General features: G+C 31.8%; 1 protein-coding gene across 1 annotated transcript in view; it reads left to right on the top strand.

The window, feature by feature from the left end:
• The window catches only part of LOC139707869 (zinc finger protein 271-like), a gene marked incomplete at its 3' end in the record, with an annotated part of 56,585 nt that extends 36,975 nt beyond the window's left edge, over positions 1–19,610 (top strand). The window contains exon 2 of the mRNA XM_071619778.1: positions 18,107–19,610. Within this exon, the coding sequence (XP_071475879.1) occupies positions 18,107–19,610 (1,504 nt within the window). The remainder of the gene's footprint in view (positions 1–18,106) is intronic.
• Positions 19,611–20,989: the final 1,379 nt, after the last annotated feature.

The following is a 20,989-nucleotide window of genomic DNA, read 5'->3' as shown; positions in this document are numbered from 1 at the left end:
AGTCCAGGATAGCAGGAATTGAAAATGTCCCCAAGGCCCTGAGCCCATCCCTAGGAAATTTTAATGAAGCAGCTCACAGCTAACATGGAGATGCTAATCCAAAAGCCCTTCCAGCCCAAATTACTCCTTTAGCCCACCTGTCCTCCACACTTTGGGACTTCCCACCTACATTCCAACACTGCAAGATAAGAGAACAAAGGACAGGAATGTGACAGGAATGTGGGATAGTTGAAGGAAGACCTTAGCTATAAAAAAGCTAAAAAGACCTTAGTTTAAAAAAAATCCCTTTCATGGATTTTACCTCTTTGGTCCCCTTTTTCTTCTGGGGAGAAGTCTTTTCTACTGTCCTTTAATAAAGCTTCTACTTTCCACTCTAAACGTGCCTTTGTGCACTTCTCTGGTGTTATACTTCAGCATTGGGGAAGCAAGGACTCTTCATCAGTAAACAGCCCTAACAGGTTTAAATTTATTTTGAGAAAGGCCCTAGCTAAGTTGCTGAGATCATTTTTGTTATGGTTTGATTTATCTAGAATTTGCTATTGCAATAAAGCATACTGTTTTTACATACATATGTATTCATATGGGGATCTTATTTATATTGTGATTTTTTATTATTGCAATATTATAATTTCACAATATATATGAATAGTAGGCCATGATAAGTTCTTTTTTGCTCTTATAATTGAAAAGGTTTTTGGCTAAAGTTACATATAACTTTGTAGATGAATTTTAAAAATTTATGCTTTGGTTTCTTCATTTAAAGTAAAGCTTGATGATTTTTTTTTTATTATTGCATTATTCTTGCATTTAATAGTCAGGTTTATTTTGACATAACAATAAAACATGAAATATAATTTGCTCCCCTTCAGTATCCAGTAGTTCCCCTTTCTCTATTCTCCTATTTTCTTCTATCGTATATTTATATAAAGTTTTTTGAATTATTGCTTTATAGAATACACATAAAAGTAGACTTCACTGTGATATATTCATATTTGTACATAGAAGTTTTGGTGAGATATATTGTCGGTTAATTTGGGGGAAAATTATCACCTTGGTAATGGTGAGTTTCAATATTTACATGGGATGTAAAATTCAGTCTTTTATGTGCTTTTTGTGACTCTTATTTTCTCATAAGTTCTACATATTTTGTTTCTAAAAATGTACACATGTGAAATACCACTTGCATAAGGCACCTATGTAAAATTTATACATAGTGTTTTATGCTCTTTTTTAAACTGGATATATTATGAAATGTTACTGGCCCCAGTGACCATTTTTCCTACAGATTATTATTTGTCTCTTCCAAGATGTATATTGTATTGAGCCATGCCCTTGGGCTCCAAGTGTTTGGATGAGTACCATTGCATACTTACATGTTATCATGATCACATATGCTCTAATTTCAGTAAGTCTCTGTGATGGGGAGTATCATGTATATTCAATAGCAAAATAGTTTCCACAAATAGATACTAATTTAAACTCCTTTTGAGTTAATGATTATTAATTTATTTTAAATGTTCATCAATATTACTTAATTTTTCTCATGATGGGTTTTTATTTTTTGTTTCTTAAATTTCTAAAGATTTTGAATTTTTATACTTAATAAACATATCTCATGTATAAATTTGAAGTTCAAACTTCTGTCTTTTATATATTTTTGCCTTAAAAGATGAGAAAAGGATCCAAAAATGCAGCTAGAGATTGATTTCAAATCAATAAAAACATTTAAATTATTTTTTTAAAATTGACTTTTTTTTTACTCATTTATTATAGGTTTCTTGTATAATTGTAAGGGTAGATTATTTAAAGTGGATTCTAGGGCTTATCTTTGTTAATTACTACAGGAAAAATAAATAAGAAATTTCTCTACACTATGGCTGCAGGAAAATGAATAAATTTCTTTAAAATCATATGGTAATAAAATTGTTAAATGACTCCTTAAATTTTTTTTTTCTGTAATATTTTTGGCAGTGAATCATGAATTCTATTATCTGGACTTTGAAATTTAATATAAAATCATATGGAATAAATTTGGCCAATCCTATAAATATCCATCCATAATTTGTTGTTTATCTAATGACATGTTGTGGAGATAGCAACTAATGAACATATTTATTTTTAGAAATAGTTACTTTTTTGCTTTTCAGTTTCTTATAAGCCTTTTAGATTTATTTCCTTTATTTCCTTACTGGGCCACTGATGTTTTTTTTTTTTGTTTTTTTTTTTTTTTTTTTTTTTAATCTCGAGACATTTACCCTTCTAAGAAATCTGTCCTGTGAGCTCTGTTTCTGAAGAGTTTCTTAATATGAAAGAAAAAATGTATTTATGTTGCCCCTGAAATATATTTTCAATGCACTCTCTTCAAAATGGAGAGAAAATAATATTTCCCCAGACTGACATCCCTGTGTCAGGAGCTGACAATACATTGATGGTCTTTGAAGAAATTTCATACAGTTCTGTCTCTGGGTAGTTTTCTGTGGGCTGCTGAATTGCCATTTAGTATCCAGATACCCATGTTTTTTCATCTGTACTATGGGAATAATTTTAGAGGGCACAGATGAATAATGCTCTTCATGAGGCTATGAATTACCTGTATGTTCTGTAGTGCACAGCTGACAAAGCCCCTGGAATACACTGTGCAGATTCTATTTGGTTAACCATTATCTGCCACTCACATAAATTTTCTTTCAAAAGCTTGTAATAACCTTTTCACTTTAGGCATCCATGTCATCCACATTCCAAAGTATAAAAGTTTGAATCTTTCTTTTCTGAATTCCAGGTTCCATTTCTCTTGTGGTTCAATGTGGTACAAATAATTATGTTCTTTTTTTCTTTCTCTTACACTGTGTTTCTAATAAAAATGTTCTCTGCTCTAAACCTATATTTCCCATGTCCAGCTATGTTTAGAAAATGACATAGATAATTATATTTGATAATTTATAAGAACTGAGAATAATTCTTGCTCGTGTTTCCCTTCATTAGAAACTGAACCAGAAGTGTTCTTGGTACTGAAAAGGGAGGACCATAACCAATCATATATAAAAAAAATGTTGATTAATTGTATATTCTCTTCTAAAAACTCTCTGTTCAGATCCTTGGCCCATTTCTTGATTGGGTTATTATCATCATCATCATCATCACTATTAGTATTATTTTCTTAGTCTTTTGAGTTCTTTATGTAACCTAGAGATTAGTGCTCTATCTGATATGTGAGTGGTAAAATATTCCTCCTAAAATGTAGGCTTTGTCTTCACCTCACAGATTGTTTCTTTTGCTGAGAATAAACTTTTTAGTTTGATTCTATCCCATTTATTGATTATTTGTTTTAATTCTTGTGCTATCAGTGTCTTATTGAAGAAATTGGGGTCTAATTCCCACATGATGAAGATTAGAGCCTGTATTTTATTCCATTAGACAAAGAGTATCTGGGTTAATTCCTAGGTTCTTGATACAATTGGAGTTGAGTTTTGTGCATGGTGAGAGATGGTGGTTTGTTGAAGAGGCTATCTTTTCTCCAGTGCATGTTTTGACCCCTTTGTCTAATATATAATAATTATAATTTTGTGGGTTAGTCTCTGTGACCTCTATTCTTTACCATTCGTCTGCTGTATTTTTTTTTTTCAAATGCAATGCTGTTTTTGTTACCATTGCTCTGTAGTATGGTTTAAGGTCTGGTATAGTGATGCCACCTGCTTCACTCTTTCTGCTAAGGGTTACTTTAGCTATTCTTGGTCTCTTATTTTTCCAGATAAATTTCATTGTTGCTTTTTCTATATCTATATGGAATGCCATTATGATTTGGATCAGAATTGCAGTAAATCTGTATAGTGCTTTGGTAGTACTGTCATTTTGATAATATTAATTGTGCCTATAGATGAGCAAAGTAGATCTTTCCATCTTTTAAGGTCTTTTTTGATTTTTTTTTCTTTAGGTTTCCGTAGTTTTTCTTGTATAGACCCTTTACCTCTTTCATTAAGTTGATCCCCAAGTATCTTTTTTTTGAAGTTATTGTAAATGGGATAGTTTTCTTCATTTCTTTCTCAGAAGATTTTTCACTGATATACAGAAATGCCTTTGATTTATGGATGTTGATTTTATATCCTGCTACTTTGCTAAATTTATTTACTAGATCTAGAAGTTTTCTGGTGGAGCTTTTGAGTCTTCTAGGTATATAATCATATCTGGCATTTGCAGGTAAATGGATGGCATTGGAGAAGATAATGCTAAGTGATGTTAGCCAATTCAAAAAAAAATTGCCAAATATAAGGAGGCTGACTCATAATGGGGTAGGGAGGGGGAGCATGAGAGAAATAGATGGATTCTCAATAAAGAAGAGGGGTGGGATGAAAAGAAAGGGGACATGGGATTTGCAAGAATGGTGGAAGGTGATAGAGACCATAATCAAAAGTACATGTACGAAGACACAAATTTGTATCACCATACTTTATATACAACCAGAGATATGAAAAATTGTGTTCTATACAAGAAATAAGAATTGTAATGCTTCTGTTGTCATTTCTTTAAAAAAATTGATAGAAATATGAAAAAAATTGTTCATAAATTATATACACTAAATATGTTCATTATATATATATATATATATATATATATATATATATATATATATATATATGTATATATATATATCCTCATATATGTTTATATTTAGATCTAGGGAAATGCAAGTCTCTTTCCTGAATTTTTAAAAATCAATTAATTTATTAATTTGTTCTAACTTGCTAATAGAGCAGAATACATTTCACTTCATAGTACACAAATGGAGCACAAACTTTTATTTCTCTTGTTGTACAGAAAGTATAGTTACAAAACCCATGTAACTCTACTTTGTGTATAACAAGATTTTCATCTCATTCCGCCATCTATAACATCTCCCATCACCTCCCTCCCCTTTGTCTTATTCAAAGTTTCTTCATTTCTTCCATGCTACCTTCCACTTCCCTCGTTGTGGATCACCATCCACTTAGCAGACAAAACCTTAGGTCTTTGGTTTAGGAGGATTGGCTTACTTGCCTTAACATGATACTCTCCAATTCCATCCATTTATTTCCCAATTCCATAATTTTATTCTCTTTTAATGCTCAGTATTATTCCACTGTGTAAATAGACCATATTTTCTTTATCCATTCATCTATTGAAGAGCATATAGATTGGTTCTATAGTTTACCTATTGTGAATTGTTTTGCTATGAACATTGATGTGGATATGCCTCTGTATTATGCGGTTTTTAGCTCTTGTTGGTCTAAACTGAGGAGTTGGGTAGCTGGGTAAATTTTGGTTTCTTTCCAAATTTTCTAAGGAATCTCCTTATTCTTTTCCAGATTGGTGTCACAAATTTCACATTGTTACAGTGGGGCTTTTTCCTCACATCCTCACCAACATAATTCATCTTCATTTCAAGCTCACTTTCTTAAGGGGATTTCATCATAGAAATAAAAAGAAAATGTTATAGACAGGCCATTGGATCTAAGGCCATGTCATAAAAATAAAGAATATTCCATTAGTCAATTTAAATAATAGACTCAAATCTTTGGATCTGGGGGAAATATATATATATATATATATATATATATATATATAATACAAACACACACACACACACACACACACACACACACCATACACTTTCTGGTGAAATCTCCTTGCCCTGACTCAGGGCAGTTTCTCTCTAGTTTTTTTATATCTCAGGAGAAATATTGGTTAAAAAAAAAAATAAATGTATCATTCACCTGTAGAATCAAAAGAAGTGATCATGTCCTTCATCTTCCTGAACTCATAACTCTCAAATATGGTTCTGTGAACTGAGATTTTCTGGAGTCTTGACATAGTTTTGAGGGTGCTGTTCCAAAAATACATATACTTTACTAATAATATTTTAAATACATAATGGTAATTTTCACATAGTGGAAATTATGGGTTATACTATAAAATTTTATACTATAAAATTTTACTTTTTATATGAATTCTAAAAAAATAATTATCTTTCCACCTCATATAATTTTAATGTTCAATCTGTTTCCATACAAGAAAAGTTAACTGAAATTTTACAGGATTGTCACTGTATTATTTCCATCCATAAATAATATATTTACATATATAATCTACACATTCAAAAGGCCTCATATGCAAGTTTAAATGCAAATGCTTTTCTGGGTTGGCTGGATTTTACTTCTCCAAGGATACCTTGCCATAAATTTGATGCAGCCTAAGGATCTGGATTTCAATTCCCAGATCCTCAAAATAAAATAAATGAATAAATAAATAAGTGTACAGACAAGACCCTACAATTGTGACATCATTTATTTCTGGATTTGAGGTTATATCCTGACTCTCAAAAAACTCACTAGGTTCAGATTGAGCATATGAAGACATAAGTTGTGTCCAATCAGGACTCCTTATATAAGCATTGTCCAATCTACACATATTCAGTAAAGAGAAGCAAGTTTTGACCATCTGGTGTCAAGTCTGCCAGAGTGGGTATCCACTTCTAGGCTTCCTCACTTATGTTCAGTGAACCTGATTTTTTTTCTCCTGTATAGGTACTTTGTGATTTATAGAGAGGACATGTGGTTCCTAAAAATACAGTAAATGATGAGTGTGCAGTGAAATCCTGAGACTGGATGGTGAGTCTGGTTGAAACTGGCTGCACTGACTATGGTGGGAACTGGCAATGGTTGGCTAGAATCCCTGGTGTAATCTTTGGTTTCTGCATTCCTGTGTCTTCTTCTGAGAAAGGTCAGCCATGAATTTCCACTGGCCAGTCAACTGGATCATATATTAACAGTAGACACTGGAAGTCCTATAGTATCCTATAGAATGTCTTCAGCCCCTACCTTAAATTCTATGTGAGAACATTTGTGGCAATATTTCTGAATCTTCTCAGATTGTGTTGTGGATTCTGGAGTGAGGAGATCATCATAATCACAAATCCATGTGTTTTTTCCTCCAGGAGCGGGGTGAGATACTCTATAGGTATCTCAGTTTTTCTTTCCTCCTGAATTCATTCTCCTTCTTTTTGGAGATTGTGGTATTGTGGATTGAGCCACAGGTACTGTACCACTTTGCTACATACCTGGTACTTTTAATTTTTTTTTTTATCTTCAGACAGTTGCTGAGTGTGATTTTAAATTTATGCCCCAGTATTGTGAGTTGCATTTATATATAAAATTTTAGCTTTCTGTTCAATGACAACTTCCCCCTTTTCCAATATTATCAGTTACATTTTTGCAGTATTATCAGTTATTTTACCCATATTATATTTCAAATGAACATGGTATTTTCAATTGTTATACCAAAAACTGCATGAGACTTTAAAATATTTTTTTCTCTCTGGGTGCAATGATACATGCATATTAATTCCAGAGACTCAAGTGGGCTAAGTCAGTAAGATTGCAATTTCCACTTAAACATCAGGAACTTAGGTAGACTAATTAGACAATTAGAAAAACCTGTCTCAAAATTTTAAAACATGGCTGGGTATGTACAAAGTAAAGAAGAATCACTTGATCTTGGAAAAATCATGTGTTTCTACTCTTCCTTTCTGTCTCCAAAGTCAGACAACCTGTCAGAGTGTCTTTATGCTCATTTGTGAAATGTATATGAGAGCATTCTCATTCCATACTCTGGTATTTTCCTGGAACTGTGTTTCAGAACTATGTAATATGAGGTTGCCACAGCTGGCACATCTAATGCCTCTCATAAGTCCAGACCAGTACTTGGGGCTTTTCTTGTTCAAGAGCAGTATAAATGTAGAGAGCTTAGTTTCTCAAAGAAATAACTTATAGAACTCTCAACTTCCATTTTTTTAAAATGTCTTCACTAATTTTGTAGTCTAGCACATTGTTTCTTCCATATTCATATAATTGGAGTACTATTTACTTTTCCACTTTTTGAGAGTAGCCATTCTAACAGCTGTGCTCATGCAGAAGATCTTATAATTGGATGGTGAACTAAAATTCTGATGCAAGCTTTTTAGATTCCAGGGTGCCTTATGCTCACTGGAAAAAAATTGATATGCACCTATTTTAGAAATAAAGAGGGATCTGTGATTTAACCATTTTTCTTCACTAATATTCGAGATTTTAGCCCATTACAATGTTTGCACACCAATGTGAAAACACTTCTTTTTGTTCTAGGGAGATTTGCACTGGCACAGTTACCAGTGTTTTCAATGCTTTGAGGTTTCATATGTAGTCCATTGAATGGAAAAAGTTAATATCGGGACAAATTACTTACAGAAAGAATTGGTTAGGTCTGGTATTATTAGTAAAGTGAGCTGGGTGAGAGAGATCAGGAAGTGCTAAACTGCCACTTGGGCTTTCAGTGGTGGTCTGTATTTCTCTGTTAATATTTTGGTACTGTCTAGATAAAAGTTCAACTGCCAGCAACAGCTATTTGCATTTTTAGAAAATGTTGTCAAATCCCTCTCAGGGATTAAGGGGTTCCCTTAAGATTTAACACCTCTTCCACTCTGGTCTAATGGAATAAAGCCCATGGATCTTGCATGGCCATAGAAAACCACTTATTTTTTTCCTTCCTGGAGTAAATACTCATGTACTCATGTATATCTCATTCCTTCCTCTGTGTGTACAGATAAATTAGCATTTAAACTACAGGGAATTTAGAGTTAAATAATATATTTCAAACCCAAATCAATCTTCCTTTATTTATATTAACACTGGATTTGGGCATTTGTTCCAGTAATTTTGCATATTGCTCAAATTAGGAAAATCTTCAAGTGCATTCTACTTATGTCTTTTTTTTAAAGAGAGAGAGAGAGAGAGAGAGAGAGAGAGAGAGAGAGAGAGAGAGAGAGAGAGTTTTTAATATTTATTTTTTAGTTTTCGGAAGACACAAAATCTTTGTTTGTATGTGGTGCTGAGGATCGAACCCGGGCTGCACGCATGCCAGGTGAGCGTGCTACCACTTGAGCCACATCCACAGCCCCTCTACTTATGTCTTGCTCGATATATTTTTTTTTCAGTTTTCCAATTTGTGTGCCTCTAATTCCTTTACAGTTTTAGATGGACTCAAAACAGGAGTATATATTTATTTGGTGTATCCATAAATGGAGGGAGGCTTATATTCTGCTTTTATTTATTTTTATTTTATTTTTTAAAATTATCTCTCTTTATATCTGCTGTTTGGTGGATGCTTGTGTATAATTCCAGTGTCACACACATTCCGCATACAAGTCGCTTTTGTAATCTATGCCTTTTATTCTCACATCTACCTTGAGGTTGGATTGTAGCATCCACTCACATTAAATATTTTATTGATATGTTTTGATTTATACACTTATAATAATTAACAGTAAAAAGATATTTGTATACATATGAATTGCCCTAAGTTGTTTTCTGTATTGTGATTTCTTTATCTTAAAATTACTACACTGTTGTAATATTATAACATGCATTAGTGTCAGGTAATGATCACTAGTACATTTGCTCTTATATATGAGAGAGTTCTTGTCTAATTTTATATACATTCAACTTTCCAGGAAAATTTTAGAAGTTTTTGCTTTGATTTCTTCTTTAACAAAAAGCTAAGAATGGTAAAGTTATGACCAGTTTTTATTAAAGAGTACCTTGAGAAAAGTGATCATTTGTATAATAGTTTTATCCTTTGTAAATATGTTGAATATTTGAGTCTTTTATGTTCTTTTCTGTATTTTTATTTTCTCAAATACTGCATATTCTTTTGTAAACATACTTGCATATGAAATGCAACATTCATGTGACATCAGCATAAAATATACATGGTATTTTATTGTATTTGTCAAACTGGATATAATACATCAACAAATATTCTAGCTCCTAGAAATTACATTTTACAAAATTTAATAATTATTTCTTCCTCTTTATCCATGCCCCTTGGTTTCAACTCTGGAAGAATGTGGCTGTATTCTCATGTACAGTTGCTGTAATTTTAGTCTATGATTACTGTGTGGGTGTATCATATACATATGATTACAAAACAGTTTCTACAAATGGATAATAAAAGCTTTAATTATTATTTTCCTTTTTTTGTGAATGCATTTATTCCACATATTCATCAATACTATTCAATTCATCTATATGATGTGATTTTATTCAATGTTATCTAATTTCCAAAGATTTTGAGTTTTTATGATTATTGAACACTTAGATATATCCTTTTTATTGTGACTCTTCAAGAATTTTTTGTTTTTCTTTTGCAATCTGTTGTATTTGTTCTTCTTATAAGCATTTGATTATATGTGAGGAAATTAGGGTTTTTTTCCCTTGTCAGTTTTGCAGCTTTTAATGTAATCATTTGATGAATACATTTTTTGTATTAATATTTTGTAATCCATAAGTTTAAGTCTGTTATATTATATAATTTTGAAAAAAAAATATTTTTTTTCTTTTGTGATATTAGGAATTCAACCAAGGTGTCTTAATGCTGAGCATATTCTCAGCTCTGTTTTAAATTTTATTTCCAGATGGGGTTTGCTCAATAACTTCAGTTGGCCTTAAATTTTGAACTTCATGCCTTAGACTCCAGAATAGTAGATATTTCAGGTGTACACCACCATATGAACCCTATATTTTGTATATAAACTTTTGAGCTTTGTACTTTCTTATACATTTCAGTATTATTTATTAATAACTTATATTCTGCATTACTGTGTCAAAATATGTTGTTATGATTTATGAGTGAAGGGATAAAATAGCATTTTATTATCACACTCTTTTCCCAATATCCTAGCATGTTTTAAGAGTTTTGTTGTCGGTGTTTTCTGTAGTTCCACCATTTATATTATTATGAGGTTTACCCTGATTGATTTTACTTCATAACATCAATCATGTGGCATCATGGTATTTTGGTCAGCAGTAGACTTTATGTACAACCATGGATCTAGCAAATATCTTAGCCATGTACTAGTCTATACCATCTAGATTCTGTCATTGCACTCAGAGAATTGGAAAATTGCAGAAGACTCTTATGATAAATTTTCCAGAGTGTATTTCCATAAAGTGAGAAATCATTATATATGCCTATATTTGCAATTACACACTGTATAATTGATATATTTTTATTTTTTTTAATTTTCAAATTTGCTAGTGCTTTTTTAATTGTATCTGCTTTTTTAAAATTTGTATTGAAGATTGAATGCAGGGGTGCTTAACAATAAAGCCACATCCTCAGTCCATTTTTTATATTTTATTTAGAGACAGAGTATTGCTGAGTTGCTAAGTGCCTCATTAAGTTGCTCAATACAACATATATAAGACAATATTATATATAATATTGTCTTATAATTTATGATCCATTTTTCTTATGCTCCTTAGTCACTGGAACTACAGTTGTCCATCACTAGACTGGGCTCATTTGCTATTTAAAAGCACCAACATTGATACTGGTTACTGTATTATGTTTATCTTTGATAGCTTCTAATTTTTCTCTTTTGCTTAGACTTTCTTTACTTTTAGTTTTTAAATTTTACTTTTTAGGGGCTGGGGATGTGGCTCAAGAGGTAGCTCACTTGCCTGGCATGCGTGTGGCCTGGGTTTGATCCTTAGCACCACATACAAACAAAGATGTTGTGTCCACCGATAACTAAAAAATAAATATTAAAAAAATAACTTTTTATTGGGATGGATGATTTGATAATAAATCCTAGCCATTTTATGGCTTATACTATTTTTGTGTATGTTTTATTTTCACCTCAGTAAAAAATGAATTCCAATTTTTCCAGCTGTATGGAGGTCTAAGTGAAACATAATAACCTGTATGAATATTGTTAAAGAAATGGAACCACAATTTTACCCAGTTTTTTGACTGCACTGTATATGCCCAAAGGACTTAAAATCAGCGTACTACATTGACACAGCCACATTTATGTTTATAGCAGCACAATTCACAATAGCTAAGCTATAAAACCAACCATTCAATGATGAAATGGGTCCATTCAATGATGACAGGACAAAAAACTGTTGCTTATGTACACAATAAACTATGAATTGGCCATAAAGAAGAATGACTTTATGACATTTGCCAGGAAATGGATGAATCTGGAGATTTTATGTTAAGTAAAACAAACCATTTCTTTAAGAGCAAAAGTTGAAAGTTATTGCTGATATGTGAAATCTAAAGCTCATAAAGTGGGGAAGGGTAAGAAAAGAAGATCAGTAGATTGCACAATGGTAAACAAAATATAAATAAATGAATAAATAAATAAATAAAAGGGACAAGGATAAAAATATAAAAGATATATATCTGTAAGTGAATCCTACCATTGTAACCACCAATAAGAACAAGATTTTAATTAGGATAAGACATATCACATGCTTTCATAATATCATAAAAATCGATTTTACTGTCAGGTAGAACTAGAAAGAACAAATAAAAAAGAAATTATTTGTTTTAAGAGCTATACGTATATTCTATTATAAATATACAATATAAACATCGATCAAAGTTTGTATATATATATATATATATATATATATATATATATATATATATATATATATATTTTGTATGTTAATAGATGTTAAAATTATAGAAAGGATAATTCAAACAGGATTGTTGTTGCTATTTTTTATATTAATAACACACATAAAAAACATAAAATGTTTGAACTTAAATAAACTGTTAAATATTTCCATTAAGTGGTCTGTCTACCTTGTTGCATTTCAAAATTTCTCTTATACCATTGATGTTGGAGTTACTAGAGATCTCACTACACATTCAGAATAGCTAGCTCTATTAGAGAAATAACAAATAAGATTCTACACACTAGTAAATCTCTGATTAGTGGTTGTACAATTAAAATTTGAGGGTTCCCGTTCTTAATTACCATGATTTTCTCATCTGAAAAATATGTATAATTTAGATCAAGACATAAAAATGAAAAATATATATTTATTTTTGTGATAATGCCTGAGTTTTATATTGTGTTTCATAAATATGGTGTATGTATACTTCTTTGAACTTCAATCACTTTTTCTGCAGAAGTGCACTACCTACATGATAGTCTACTAACTCTCATTTAAACTTTAATTACATTACAGACTGTGCAAATGTTCATGTGGTCAATGTGTTATTTATTTACCTATTCTTATTTTAGGAACTGTTAACATTTATGGATATAGCCATTGATTTTACTGAAGAGGAGTGGGAATGCCTTCAGCCTGCTCAGAAAAAATTATATAGAGATGTGATGCTAGAGAATTATAGAAACTTTGCCTTCCTGGGTAAGTTTAATTTCCCTTTAAAATTATTAACTACTAATTATTATTTAATTTACTTCTGTTGCAGAGTATCTTATGGGAACTTCTCTATAAGAATGAGTTTCAGATTTGTGTTTCAAAGAAAAAGGGCATAAGGGCATTTTTAGTACAGATATTCTTCACTTTAGATAAGTAGTACCTAGTATAATTTAGTGATGTAAACTACTGTACACATAGCAGGGGACACAATTGAGTCATTCAAATGTCAAGGAGAAAACCAAACTGAAAAATGTTGAAAGAGTAGTTATCCAGCAGAAGAAATTTTCAGAAGCTTAGGTTTATTTATTTTGATTGTAATCATTGAACACATACTGCCCTATATTTATCACATTTTCAAATTCCTTGGTGTTCTCTGTTTTCTTCTTTAGTGATGTCCCAGTTTATTCAGATTAACCATCAAAACTTACCTTTTGTTGTAAGGGCCAGCATGATCTGTTTCATATCTTCTTGTAAGGAAACTTTTAAAGAAGCAAAGAGAAGAGAGAGACACACACAGTGAAAAGGAAAAAAGAAAAAAAAATAACTGGCCACACCTCTTAACAGCTGCACATATAATACTCCAAAATTACATACCTTCTGATATCATGAATACATTCTAACCCAGGTTTTCTTTAAACCCAAGTGCTAGCTAACCAATATTAGGAACAGTTAATACAAATATAGAGCCCCTTCTCCCTAAGGACATTACCACAGAAACTAGATAGTGCACCTGTAGAGTTGTCTTAATAGCTTCAGGGAGAAACTGTTGGGCATTACAATTTTGGGACTCAGGGTGCCAGTTACAATCACTCCAACACTTTCCTGTCTCTTCCAAGGTCAGAATACATAATACCTCCCCTCTTTTTAAAGGCCTTTTGAATAAATAATATTACTTATCTCCGTAATGCTGGTGGGGGCAAAAAATAGGGCAGACATAGAAAACAGCAAGTTCCAACATCAGTAAACATCCACCTATGAATATTTTTGACCCAGATGAAATTGAGTAAACATGAAGTTAACCAATCCAACAAGTCCAAAATCCATCATCTTGTTCAACCTTATTAATGATATCTTTAAGGTAATCTAAGTCTTTTGAAATAAAATTACTATTATAACTTAAATTGAAGGAACACATGTTATTAAACTTCTGATATCCTTTATGATGTAACAATAACAGACAATCAGTTGCAGCATGAATGTCAAGTATGGCTTGACAATGTTGTTTTTGTTCTTCATTAAGCATATTTACATCCATGGAGGCATGACTAATACTGTTTATGATAGCATAGGCGAGTTTCATAGAAGTTTTATAAGCCCCTAGAGCTAGTCCAGGTAAACCCACTAAGGAGAATGTCAACCTATTAAATTCTGCCTTAGAGAGAAGCTTCACTGAATCATCACTTTTTTATCAAGAGGAATAGATCTTATATGTATAAATTGCACAGGATGGTGACCTATTAAATACTATGTGGATGGTAAGGACACATTATTCTGCTAAGACAACAATGAGACATTTTTGCAGGTATATAACAATTTTATGCAAGTGAGTTAAGATATTGTAATGGGTTCTAGAAGTTCAGGATCTGACAGTACTGATTTTCCCAGAGCTGGTGTACAGAAACAGAGCAAAATTGTTATTAAGACCAAAGCATTTACAGAGTTTTGTGTGAGTTTATCAATCAAAGCAGTAACAAAGTTATCTAGAGTACATTCTAACCCCATTTTAGCCAACACCTGTTGTGCTGAGGCTGTTAATGGTTTTATATCCCCCGCCCAGTAACTAGAATTAACTAGAATTCATGTATCTTGGGGTCCTATTTTAATGATTCTCCTCTTTTGAGAAGAATGATTATTCTCTTGTTTGGATGAACTCTTATCTTCCAGGGTTAAATGAAAATTAGAAATCAGCTTGTGAAGTCCCTGATGTACATTTATAATTGCTATTTTTCATGCATGAAGGTAGAGTCCAAACAGGACATGTTGGCATAAGAGTAGCAGTTTATGCTTTTCCCCACATGATCAAAGGCATAGGATCTTGTCATGCTGGTCAGATGGAACCTCATATATTACATAATTTTTTTAGTAATGGCTTTTTTGAGAATAAAATGTCTATTCAATGCAGATGACCAATTTTGTGTATTAACTTTATGTTGTATATTGAGCACATTACCTGTAAATAAAACAATATTTAATGCATATTAATAAAAGAGAGGCTAGATCTTTCTTTGTTTCTGTTTTAAAAGGCAAGTATTAGGATACAATTTGCTCACTCAACAAAGCTCGTCCAAAAGAATAATGAGAAATTTCTTGATTTAAAACTATATCTCATTGATTAAAAATTATGCAAAAGGATGAGATGTAAAGGCAGGAGCATTATCCATCTTTAAACAAATAGGGCCTCTAGGAGCAGATCATGTTTGGTTTCTTTCCATGCTGTCTGCTGGAACTGACTTGACATTTGCTTTTTTTAGATTCGATTCTGTTAGTATTTTTTTTTCTTTTGTTTTGTGTTTTCAAATAATGCATTAGTAATCATAAATATTTTGAAGTGAATGAATCATTATAATTTTATTTTGTGATTTTTTAATATTTTTTATTTTTTTTAAATTTTGATTAGTGATTTAATTTCTGGATCATTGTTTTTTTATTGTGGTATGCTTGGCTTCTTTTCACACTTCCTATATATATAGGAAATGTGAAAATATATGTGGAGTCTTTGACTATAATATTAACTCTACACAAAACACAGTATATATACATATATAACACTTCTCTTTATATATTCTTTAGATTTTTAATTTTTACAGTATTGTACAAGTTGCTTAGACTTTTCTTAAACTTGGTACTGCTTGATAAGCCTATCCCATATTGGTAGAATTTCAGATTTGCACACTAGTAATGCCCCTCTCATTTTTTCTTAAAGAATTATTCACATAAACATTGTGCTCATTGATGTTAATATTTTTCAATTTCACTCCCTAAACTTTTTTTGAATAGTGATTTAGTGTTCTTTGAGTAATTCATAACTGTCCGTCTCCTTATGTTAAATTCTTAATGTTTTTTTTTTTTTCTTTTTTGTCACTTGGATTTAGCCATGCTTATCTTTGTTTATATTTGCTGTACTATTTTTTATTTGTTCATTAAAGGAGCCATCAGTAGATTATATAGTCCATTTTTGGGAAAAAAGTATAAAAACGTTTAAATAAATAAAAATAGGCAAGAACAGTGCTGCATCCTTGTAATATTTGCTAATTGGGAGGCCATGAAAAAGTACTTCATTTGAGAGAAGTCACAGAAATTTAGAAACGACATGGCTCTAACAATTTTAAAAAAGACTTGTGTTGTAGTTTGTGATATAGAATTTTGGGGGGTAATCTCAAGCATTACACATGAAACATTAAAAGTTGGATGACCTAAAGATCCAGAATTGCCAGTACTAAATATGTATCCATGAACAATTAAATCAGAAAATTGAAGAGATACTTCTGCTTTTGTGTTTAGTGCAAACATTTTTCTCAGTATTAAAGCTAGGGTCTAAATGTGTGTGCCCATCAATGTCGAATGTGTAAAAATATGTACATATATACTATTATTATTTAGTTATAAAATATTTTGTCTCTTAAAGTGTTATAAGAAATATATGCAGGACTTTGAATTAAGTGAAAGGTGGCAGGCAGATATTAAGTTGTAGGAGCATTTGATTCACATGTGGAACTCCGAAATTAAGTGAGCAAAATTTTGCTCACCAGGTACTGTGTTTTGTGTAGGGTTGATATTATAGTGAAAGTCTCCATATTTTTATTTATTGAGCATAATAGGGTCAAGAGTTTTATTTTACCACACAGTGAGTGTATTATGTTCTTCATAAATACTAGTAGAAGGAATATAATACCTTGTAAGAACAAAATTGATAATTATATGAAATAATGATTGTGTTAATTCATTCTATTTAGTCATTTTACCTTGTATATATAGTATAAAATACCATGATATATTTATAGATAAACAAAGTTGTATTTGTCAATAAAGGAAATTCTCATATCACATGAATGTAAAAATATAAAAATCAATTTAATATACTTGACTCTCATGTGTTGAATTCATCCAAGTATTATGGCCATAGGCTATGCAAGGTTTTTATAGTCTTTTAAAAAATGTTTTTTATGATAAATTTTATAGACATATTTGTGTATATTTCTTAGTAAATTTTTTGTTCATATTTCTTTTTAAGAGTCCATTGCCTCTTTACACTTGTTGAATATTTATGGAATTATCACTCAAATTCTGCTAGTTATTTTCATGTCTCTATGTCATGGTAGACAAAAAACATTTTTTGGACATTCTTTAAAAAAGCCAGAAATGTTTGTATATGTTTTACATTTCTCTTGTTCTACTGACAGTGAAGGTAGCTGGTAAATATTTCCTAAATACACAATACTATCTTATTAAGGAAAAAAGGCTGTTAATGATACTTTTCTACACTTTATTATATTATTCTTCTTTATGATGTACTCCTCTTGGATACTGTGGTCTATACAAGAATTTTGGTAATATTCTCAATGTAATTTTTTCTGTACATTTTTTATTCAACTAATATATATTTTGAATTTATGGTGACTTTGGACTTACTAATATGCTACACTCCTGATGTACTTATTTTACCTTAATTTCATGTTACGTAGGCAAAATATATTTATCCCAGTCTAATAGGTATTGTTTTTATTTTTGTTTATTTCAGCCATGACTCCTAATCATACCCAAGTATATTCACCAGAAAAGGGCCTAAAACATATATTTCATGAAGTGATAAGTGCAAAATATAGAAGTTGTGATCTTGAATATTTACCAAAAAAGAAAATAGGGAAAACTCCAAGTGAGAGTGAACACCAGAAATCATATAAAAAATCAGGCCTTGTTCTCCACCAGAGAATTTATACTGGAGAGAAGCCCTACCAATATAAAGAATGTGGCAAAGCTTTTAGTAAAAAAAAAGGTCTTATTTACCACAGAGGAAACCACAATGGAGAAAAGCCCTACAAATGTAAAGTATGTGCCAAAGCTTTTGGTCGAAAATCACACCTTATTCGCCACAGAAGAACTCACACTGGAGAGAAGCCCTACACATGTAAAGATTGTGGCAAAGCTTTTGGTCAAAAATCAGACCTTATTTGCCACAGGAGAACTCACACTGGAGAGACACCCTACAATTGTAAAGAATGTGGCAAAGCTTTTGGTCGAAAATCACACCTTATTCGCCACAGGAGAACTCACACTGGAGAGAAGCCCTACACATGTAAAGATTGTGGCAAAGCTTTTGGTCAAAAATCAGACCTTATTTGCCACAGAAGAACTCACACTGGAGAGAAGCCCTACAAATGTAAAGAATGTGGCAAAGCTTTTGGTCAAAAATCACACCTTATTCGCCACAGGAGAACTCACACTGTAGAGAAGCCCTACAAATGTAAAGATTGTGGCCAAGCTTTTGTTGAAAAATCAGAACTTATTTACCACAGCAGATATCACACTGGAGAGAAGCCCTACAAATGTCAAGACTGTGGCAAAGCTTTTGGTCGAAAATCAAGCATTATTTGCCACAGAAGAACTCACAATGGAGAGAAGCCCTACAAATGTAAAGATTGTGGCAAAGCTTTTTGTTACAAATCAAGCCTTATTTGCCACAGGAGAATTCACACTGGAGAGAAGCCCTACAAATGTAAAGACTGTGGCAAAGCTTTTGGTCAAAAATCAAGCCTTATATGCCACAGGAGAACTCACACTGGAGAGAAGCCCTACAAATGTAATGATTGTGGCAAAGCTTTTGGTCGAAAATCAGACCTTATTTGCCACAGGAGAACTCACAATGGAGAAAAGCCCTACAAATGTAAAGATTGTGGCCAAGCTTTTTGTTACAAATCAAGCCTTATTTGCCACAGGAGAATTCACAGTGGAGAGAAGCCCTACAAATGTAAAGACTGTGGCAAAGCTTTTGGTCGAAAATCAGTCCTAATTTACCACAGCAGATCTCACACTGGAGAGAAGCCCTACAAATGTAAAGACTGTGGCAAAGCTTTTGGTCAAAAATCAAGCCTTATATGCCACAGGAGAACTCACACTGGAGAGAAGCCCTACAAATGTAAAGATTGTGGCAAAGCTTTTGGTCAAAAATCACACCTTATTTGCCACAGCAGAACTCACACTGGAGAGAAGCCTTACAAATGTACAGAATGTGGCAAAGCTTTTGGTCAAAAATCAAGCCTTATTCACCACAGCAAAACTCACACTGGAGAGAAGCCCTACAAATGTAAAGAATGTGGAAAAGCTTTTGGTCAAAAAATAGACCTTATTCATCACAGCAGAACTCACTGGAGAGAAGTCCTACAAATGTAAAGAATGTGGGGCTGGGGTTGTGGTTCAGTTGTAGAGTGCTAGCCTCGCATATGTGAGATCCTGGCTTTGATCCTCAGCACCACATTAAAATAAATAAGTGAAATAACGGTATTGTGTCCAACTAAAACTAAAAAATAAACATAAAAAAAGAGAGTAAACCTTATTAACAACAGAATTTATACAGAAAAGAACCTCTACAAATTGAAAAAAAAATGCAGCAAAGCTTTTAATAAGAAATCAATTATTTTCACCACTAGGCTACTTATTCTGGAAAGAAGACATATAAATGTAGAGAATGTAGAAACATTTTAAATTATGTATCATAAATTACAAGACATCAGAGAAAGCACATTGGAGAGAAGCTATAAAAATGAGACCATTGTACCATTACTCTAAGACAGGGACAACATTTAATCCTCATCACAATAACCATAGCATAGAGAATGTTTTGAAATGTGAAAATTGACAATGTGACAATGCCTCCAAAATTTATTCACCAATACTCAGAACCTGTGGATAAGTACTGGTTAGAAAAGAAACAAATGGAAAAAAAAAATAGCTACATGTTTCTTAAACACTGCTTATTTTTGGAAAATTCATTGTGCCCAGAAACCCTAAAAAGTTAAATAATATATCCAAAATGTATTTAAATTTTAAATTCATTGAACATCTGAAAACTTATACTAGTAGTGAACATTGAACAGATTTTGTCCAAAATATATGCCTTATATAACAGTGTAACATTTATAATAAATGTGAGAGTATAGTAAAGTTATTATCTATATATTACACCTTGATGTATACATCAAGGATCAGTAAAATACAGAACCCATTTAAGTTTAGAAAACAAGTAGTTGTCTTTAGCTTTTGCTTAAATTTATTAAGCATTATCAAGTTATTTTGTAGAAATAACAGTCATAAATATCATACATGCATAGTGAAGAAACGTCATCTTTGAAAGAATATAATTGTTATTCTAAATCAAAAATTACTATTTTCACTTTTGAATACTGAGAAAAGAATTATATGAAATCTATTTTTTATGTTTAACACTCAAGTGTAATATTTTAAACTTTAATTTTTTGTTGTATTTCAGTTTACGTTTAGGTATTTTTATACACTGAGCCACATTCTTAAGCCCTCTCTCCAGTTTTTCAAATTTTGAGACTGTATTGCTAAGTTGCTTGAAACCACACTAAGTTGCTGAGGCTGAATTTAAACTTCTAAAACTACTCAGCTTCCCAATTTGCTTGGATTACAAGCATGGACCATCATGCCAGGTTTACAGTGCATCTTTTTCACCTATATTTACCTTATGAATGCAATATGTCTTTATAACTGAATATTTG

This window comes from Marmota flaviventris, chromosome 12 (assembly GCF_047511675.1).
Source record: "Marmota flaviventris isolate mMarFla1 chromosome 12, mMarFla1.hap1, whole genome shotgun sequence".
NCBI classification, from domain to species: domain Eukaryota; kingdom Metazoa; phylum Chordata; class Mammalia; order Rodentia; family Sciuridae; genus Marmota; species Marmota flaviventris.
The sequence above is the reverse complement of the archived record's forward strand: the minus strand, read 5'-3'. Positions and strand labels throughout refer to the sequence as shown.